Below are 8279 nucleotides of genomic sequence, written 5' to 3' on the forward strand. Positions count from 1 at the left end.
ATTCTAGTATACATACAGTAAGTGGAACTATCCCATTTAAGCACAGTGCTGTGTTATTTACTGAGTTTGGCACTCAGCAGCAAGCTTATTTTTCTACATGTTCCTAGAAATTTTATAACAATGATAAGTTTCTGGGACAAGGAATCTAAGCCTCACGAGACAAAAGATAAACATACTCAGTATGCTAAAAAGCCAACTTGAATTGGCACACACCAAAAATGCACCCGTGTGTTGTTGGAAAAACATTTATTGCAATTCAGTGTCAAAAAATTTTTACAAAAATATGCCACCGTCTGGTACAAACAACTATAAAAAAATCAATTCATCATGCAAGGAAAGTGTGCAAATAATTTATACAGAAGGACTCAGCTCACACAATATTAAACATCTTTACATGTAATGAGACTAACCTTGTACTTTTAGTTACATGTTCAATCCCCTATAGCATTTTTTATTAAAAGGAGTAAAGCTTCTAAACTTAGGACATGGACTTTAATATACACCCCCTCTAGCCAGGGTTATTGGCACTTGGTAGAATAAAGATGGTGCCAAGAGTTCTCAAGCATAGAGCAATCCTAGGAGCCTTCTGTTTAACAGACTTGTGCATCGTTAATTAAACAAACATTGCTATACTCAAAGACAGAAAAAGTCATGTTCAAACTCCAGAAGTTTGCTACAACAGATGGAGTTTTAAGAAGTTCAGAGATTGGGAGCAGCCATCCATTTTTGGACAAATGGAGCAGGGCCTGAATTTGGGGAGATTACTCAGGAAGCTTTGTTTGCTGAGTTCAGGGACACTTTGAAAAATGTCCAGCAGACAAAGTCACAAATATCTGTGGTCCCTCGCTCCTTGCTGCCTCTTGGAATAAAATAATCCGTCTTTGCTTAGTGAAGATGAAGTTTAGCAGAGAGTGGGAGGATTCTCCCCCGCCTCCCCCCCGCCCCCAATAGAAACTCACCAGATCTTATGGCAGGTGCTGGAGGGTGGGGAGATGAAGAGGATGGATTAAATGTACTTCTTGGTCTGAGAGGAAATACCTGCTTGGTTACCATCAGAACCTCAGTTTCTAGAATGCAAGCTGGCTGCTCAGCCATTATCTAGCTGTCTTAAGGACCGCTTTTGTAATTAAAATTTAAGTACCGAGGGAAAAGTGAGTTTGTCAACACATGCTGCTTGCTCTATGGTGAGCAGGTTGTACTCACTAGAATGCTGTACTCTCGCGACAGGTTCAGAGGTTCGTAAAAATGTTAAGTGGCTCCGGGGAGAAATATTAACTTCTCCACGGAGAACCAGGGACTTAAAATATTTGGAAATGATAATGGCTGGATGCCTAACACTGGACCTTCATGCTTGCCTTCCACAGTGAAGGTGTTGAGAACAGTCGGGTCAGGTGTCACGTGCCTCCAGACAATACCAACAGATGCTGGGTAGGGGGGCACAGAGTCAAGGCCTCAGAAAGTCCCGGGTTCATACTCAGGTCTACCACTGAGGACCAGATGGGCTCAGACATGTCCCCTGAATATTCTGGACCCCCTACCTCATGTTGAAAGGCGGAAGGAATGCCAGACTCCACCATCTTCAACTTCCCTTCCAGCACCAAAGTCTGGGATGGGAGTTTCCTTCCTTTGGGAAACCACGAGGGTTCACTCTAACAAAACAGAGAAGAAAGCATCTAAAGAAGATGTGGAGTTTAAAGGAATTATGATCTTGTTTACTGAAGACATCAAGAGCCCAAGATATATCAAAGAGCCATGTCTTTGCATTTGTCTAGAGGTTCGGGGTGTTTCTGAGGTGTGTTTAAACACTAATAGGATTTTAGGCCAGGATCCAGTCAGAAGGATGGTTCACAGACTCAGATAGTTGGAAATAGATTAAAAAAAAAAAACCAACAAAAAACACCCAGATGTCCACATAGAAAATGTTGATATAGTTTAGTTAAAAAAAAATTCACACATAAAATAACAATTAAAAAAATTCACACACATAAAATAGAGTGCATAGCAAAACATTATTGCCCTATAGCCTGGCATAAAACTATAAACTCAGGTGCGTATTTTATGATAAACATTGTATTCAATGCTACAAACGATATACGGTTGAACATGTCTTGAAATGATTGACCTTGCAAATCACACCACTTGCTTAGACAAATGAAATTTTAAGCTCCCTCTCTTCTCCCACATAGAAACAACACAAAAAAGGAGACTCGGTTAAATTTTAAGCTCCTCATGAAAAACACTTTTCGAATCCACAGAGAATCATGACAATAACACCGTACCTGCTTGTGACCTTCCTTCACCATCACCCAGTAAAGCCCACTGCTGTACTGAGTATTTTGCGGTATCAACCCAGCCCCCCTCATCTCCTCGAGGCCACTTCAGTATAAAATTGATCATCACTAAACAAATGTCATCTCACGGCTGACACCCTGGGGATGTTTTTACTTTGTGGTTTTGCCAATCGCCCTCCCATGCTACCGATCCATCTACTCAAAGTATTAGCATCAAGTACATGCCCTCTACTTGAAGATATCATTGGACTTTTTTCTGGATCTTGCTATGAAGTGAACACTCACATATTCTTTCCCCAGATGTTGTGCCTTACTCTCAAGAGACTCCGGGCTCGCTGCTCATATACCTTTACGTTGGACCAGATCATACCTAACATCCCTGTGGACTTGTGCTCACTCACACTGCCCTGGGTACCCTCCTTCCTTCTCTGCAAGTCCAAGTTACTTCCTAGGTGACATCAAAGTCAAATTCTATGTTATGGGGTCGGGGGTGGTTAGGTAGGTACAGCAACGAGAGGGGAGCCTTCTATCTCTTCCAGCACTTTCCATCGTCCTGTCCCTCTGGCTTTTAGACCAGCAGTTTTGAGACAGGGATCCTTTGTTTTTGTTTTTGTTTTTTAGGTTAGGTTGTCCCCAGAGGGCTTGCCAATAGAAATTCTAAAGACGGTTAGTCCCCAGGGAACGAGAATTTTCTTTTTCACTCGCTTTACTTATATGTGAGGCTCTGGCCATGCTTAATAGCTGCCCCATGGCACCAACACAGATGCTCTCACCGCCATGTTCTTCTCCATTGCCTTCACACAAACCACAGCATCAAAGATAGGCCATTTCTATTCCTTCCCCCATCCCTCTCCACCTGCCATTGCCTTTCTTTGTCTCCTCTTCCAATGAAAGAGAACCACAAATGTTGGTTTCTTCTTTTTCCTTAAAAATTTTCCTTGACTTTGTCACCACACCACCTCCAAAAATGCCAACAGAGATGGGGAGAGCCCAGAGGCACCATCAAGGGAAACAACTCAGAAAACCATCACCCTACTACTTATGGTAGGAGTCATCTTGCACAGATGTGCCTCGCTGCCTGGGGTCTGATAGGCAGTCAGGGGCACTGCGGATAGTCCAAAGGAGACTGGTTTGCCAGCTTTGAGCTGATGACCTAAAGCGGGCAACATTTCTGGGACTGCAAACCCGAGGGTGCCCGGGAGTTCCCACCTCCCTGATCGTCACGAAGGGGCAGAGGTCACGAGTTGATGGACAGATGTGGAAGGCCACGAACACCTACACCTAAAAATGTCAGAGTCAAAGGTTCCAGAGATCTCAGAGTAACAATCAACCCAGCTCCGCCCCACGTCTTTCAGGAAGCGGAGACATTTGAGAGAAGTTGTCTGAATTCTGGAAGTGCTTGTTTTTTATTCCACCATCTAGGCCCCGCGTTCCTCAGTGTGACTTTGACTCAGGGGGGAGGGGAGAGCAAAAAAACCCATTCGGTATTACAGGGGCTCCGGAAGCTCAACCTTACCCAACAAGATCTCATTCTTTAATGTTTAATTCTTCTCAGTGGGGAGAATTTAAATGCAATTTCATTTTTTCTCCTGATGGGGGTGGGGGGTAGTGAAAATAAATACGGAGACACCCTGGTGTGTAGGCACAGTGAGGAGGGTTGACGGAGAGTTGACTTCTCTTCAGCATGCTGATACTGGGGCTGTGCACTGAGGGGAGGGCAGGAAGGGGCTCTGCATCACCGACTGGTACCTGGCCTGTTTCTGTACATGCTTACCCACCTTTCCCCTCCCCAGGTCACCCCAAGGTTCAACCCCTAAGGATACACTGTTCTCCACTATAAATGTGAGCAAGTTCCTATTTCTGCTTCACTTATTTGCCAAGGGCATGCAGCGTGGCAACTTTATTTGCAAAAGAAGAAAAAAAGCACAAAGCAAATACAACTGCCAAAATATGTACATTGTTGTAGAAAAGCAAAGTTCTATAAAAAGTAAAAAACAAAAACATCCCCTACCCCATCCCAGGAATATTTGACAATGACCTCATTAAGTCCTGAGATTTCCTTTCTTCCACACAGTTATCTGCTGATATTTGCCTAGCAAGATCCCCAGGGGTATGGAGCAAGTTTAGGGATGAACTCACAGTACTTCTGTTCCCTATGACTGGAACTCCGGGCTTTATCTCGTCATCCTCGCAAGAAATCCTAGCTTAGGCTGAGTAAATTTTGATGTTGGACATAAAAGAAAAGAAAGCTCCTCGGCCCATCACCTGCCATGAGGGACAGCCCCTAGTAAAATGTTTAACTGATACGTAAAACCTGTTTTACAAGCTTTTATCAGCACTCTGGCTTCGACCAGTCCACAGATAACGCTTATCTGTGAAGATATTCTGGGAAGCCCAGACAAGCCGAGAAGTTAAACAGGAATAAGAAAGTCTTGACAGCTTTTGGGTGACTCATTCTGTCTTTTCTGCAGTAGGACTCCTCTGGGACTGTTTTTAATCGGCCTTATGTTGTCCCGAATGAGCTATAACGTAGCTATAATACGAAAGGGAAAAAAAAAAAAAAAGGCATATGTGCTGTGGAGTTATTCTAGAAAAGAGGCAACTCCGAAGAGTGCCTGGTCATCTAAAAAGGAAGTCTGCAACATGATGAGGATTGCCTCCAGGATCCCTTCCTACTGAAACCACTTTCATGTGACGAAAAACCAAGAAAAACAGACACTGCCTACCGGACAATGCACTTTGGCGGAGGGAGCACTGCATACTTTCCGAGGTAGACTATTGTGTGATAATATTTGCAAGATAAGGCCCTATGCCCTCGTGGGTTTAAGATGGGTGGTGCTTCCTTTGCCTTTTTAAAACAACCCCCCCCCCCGCCCCCGCCCAAATTGAAACCAAAGCGCAGGGATTTCGCATTATGTTGTCGTCTTCTCTTTCTTTAAGCAAATTTTCACATTGTAAACAGAGTGTTCTATCTTGTATTCGAGTTCTGCCCTTTTCTTCCACATCCCTAGGGAACTACCAAGGCGTCTCAGTGAACATGAGGAGAATTCCATTTTCACCGATGAAACTGAATTCCTGCCCTTACAGTCTTGCCGGCAAATAGTTAGAAAAAAGTTTATTTACAGTATTTCCGTTTTTCCATACCAGTTCTAACGAGAAGTCCGTATTCTTCAACTCCCCGCCGGCAACTGCATCTCTCCCCTTCCAATGTCCTCTCAGTGACTTAGCTCAGAAGTTTTGAGCCAACGTTTCAAATGTACACTATTTACAAATGAACTGTCCAAGCTCTGTATTCACAACCATCTGCTCAGCTGGGGAACCCTTCGGAAGTGTTGTCCCATGCTGGGATTCAGAACTTGAACAAGTTGATAAAGTCCTGGGGTGAAAGGGAAACGGAGCAGCTCTCTGGGTTATTGGCTGTGCATGGGTGATCAGTGCCCTGGAAAGGAACATCATGGTTTTAGGTTTGAGTTCTCAGAAGCATCTCGTTGGCTTGTAGCCCCATGAGGCTGTGCCCAAGCTCAAAACAACATTCCTCAGTCAAGAATGCCATAAGTTCTGCAAAAACTAAAGAACTGTGTGTGTGTGTGTGTGCATGCACACCCACACGCAAAGAGAACGGGAAAATTTGCAGGTGGGTGGGTATACAAAAAAAAAAAATATATATATATATATATATACACACACACACACACACACATATAAAAATAGGGGTGGAGGAAATTAAGGACTCTCAAAGTTTTTCTCCCCAGGGACTGAATCAGTGTCTCCTACACCTTCAGCTGCAGTAGGGAAGTGCAGGAGAGAAGTAGGAAGGGCTTTCGCATGGCAATGCTGGTGCCTTTGGCTCTTAGGGGCTGGGCTAGGGGGTCTGTGGCAGCCGAGAGACACATACCTTCCAGGAAAGAATGTGACAGTGTCTGCAAAGCTGAAGGGTGTCTCCATACTGCTCTTTCCGTGGGTAACATCGCACAAGTTTAAAATACATCTTCTTCCAATCCAGCTGTCCTTTGTCGGACAAAATTAATCGCTTGCGGATCTAAATTGCAAACGAATACAGATAATTGCACACGACTGCAGGAGAGTTCATCAAGAAGATGGTTTGTGGTTTTGTGCTCTGAAAAGTTCTGTTCCCACATCTCCTTCCCACTTGTTCATCTATGCCCTGCACTTGCCAGGGAAAAAATTGCCCAGATAGAAAGAAGGTCCTTCTGAGCTCTACCCAGTGAAATGGTAGCTTTTACCAGTCTTTAAAAGAAACAGGGGGCTGGTGACATCTTATTGTTGACCTCTACTAAGTTGTATTTGGATGGTCCTTTAAAGTTTAGGTGATTTCAATAAACACCTTCAATCTTTTCTTTGCTGTAGACTTGAGTGATTATTTCCAGGGAGATGCAGTCCCTGCTTGGCACAGTGGCTCTATTTTATATCTAAATATTAGTGGCTTCATGAACAGAACTTGTTGAACTCACACATCTATATAAAGAGGGTGGAAAAAAAAGTCTGGGGCAGCATGAGGAGGGGAAACAGGCCTAGAGCTGGTGTCCGAAGCCCCCAGTTCAAATTCATACTCAAGGCCAGTTTCCTTCCCTTGAGAGCCATTTCCCTAGTTTGTGGACTGAGTCCCCTCATCTGTTTAAAGTGAGCATCAAGATACCTACCCCACCCTGGGTTGTTAGACTAAAATGAAACATATCTATAAAAGTTCCTTAGCTGTAAAATATAAAGATAAGTTGCTTTTGTAAGTTACTCTGTTATAGAAGAGGAGGACAGGTGTTGCTTTATGAACTTTTTAAAGCAAGTTGTGAAGTGTGCATATAGGTTAAGAATGTAAGTTGTTTTATCCACTAGAATCATATACATTATTTAGAAACTCCTCGTATTGTTGCTCTCTAGTCAGCCGGGAAGCCCCCTGGGGGGTGGGCACCCATGCCTCAAGCTCAGGAAGAATGCCAAGGAAGTTTGAGGGTGGGGGACAGAGAGGGAGAGGAGGGACTGCCCGTGAGGGCCCCCCTGACCTGCCGCTCGGAGAAATGGTATTGGCAGAGCTTCTTCCAAAGCAGCCGGTCCTCGCTGAGCACGTGCAGGTCGGGGGCCACCTGGCCGAGGCTGACCAGGTCACGCCCGTCACTCAGCCTCTGCATGATGTTCAGTTGGAGGCACAAAGGCAGGTCAGTGAAGGTGAGGCCTTTGAAGGCAGGCTGTGGGGAGAAGGATGACGTTAAGTTGCAGGTTGTGGGGGGCGGGCCGCACATCACCAGGTGACACTGAGGATGCAGGTGTCCCCTTGTCCTCCACCCTCAAGCTGGTTGACTGATCCCAGATCCAAAGCTGCAATTCTCCGCCCCCTGAGGGCAGAAACAGGACCCGCGGCTGAGGCCCACAGGAATAGCCTGGAACAGCTCGAGCTGAATGGTGCCAGAGGGATTTTCCTAAGTTTCACAAAGCTTTATACTTTCAACGATTCTCCAAACAGCACATGTTGGATTTCTCTGCTCCACTCAGTTCACTCAGTGACCAGATTCGCTACCTTCCTAAAGGGCCCCATGCCCTGGACAGAGCGCCCCGGCCTGCCACCTGTGCGGGCTTTCCCATCACCCATCCTGGCCACGGATCCCTCCAGGCGGGTTTTCTTGCCTGTGCCCAAACACGCTGCGCCTGGGCCCCCTGCTCTCCCCTCGCCGCTCTGCCCATCCAAATGATGCTCTTCCTCAGATCCAGCTTATACCTATTTTCTCTGAAAGGGAATTTCTTTTCTGTTTTCTGTGGGTACCCCAGGCACCTTCCTGGAATTCTATGAACTCTTCTGGGGACTTTTTGAACCAGCCCCTTTTTGTTATGTAATGCAAACTGTTTCCAAAAGGAAGCTTGAATGGAATATTCCTGCTGGAATGTAAGCTCCAGGGAGGCAGCACGTTTTGTCTTTTTTCATTGCTGTGTGCTTTATCCATAGAAGAGTGCTTAGCATATAGTAGGTACCCAAAAAAT

At 45.1% G+C, this 8279-nt stretch overlaps 1 protein-coding gene across 1 annotated transcript in view; it reads right to left on the bottom strand.

Moving 5' to 3' along the window:
- Positions 1–231: 231 nt before the first annotated feature.
- FBXO32 (F-box protein 32) overlaps positions 232–8279 on the bottom strand; it is a 34510-nt gene continuing 26462 nt past the window's right edge. The window contains exons 7-9 of the mRNA XM_035011871.1: positions 7310–7492; positions 6187–6330; positions 232–5730 (exon numbers count right to left, since the gene is read on the bottom strand). Coding sequence (XP_034867762.1) covers positions 5641–5730; positions 6187–6330; positions 7310–7492 — 417 coding nt within the window. The 3' untranslated portion in view covers positions 232–5640. The remainder of the gene's footprint in view (positions 5731–6186; positions 6331–7309; positions 7493–8279) is intronic.

This window comes from Mirounga leonina, unplaced genomic scaffold (genome assembly GCF_011800145.1).
Source record: "Mirounga leonina isolate KUSES-001 unplaced genomic scaffold, KU_Mleo_1.0 Mir_165, whole genome shotgun sequence".
Classification (NCBI taxonomy): Eukaryota; Metazoa; Chordata; class Mammalia; order Carnivora; family Phocidae; genus Mirounga; species Mirounga leonina.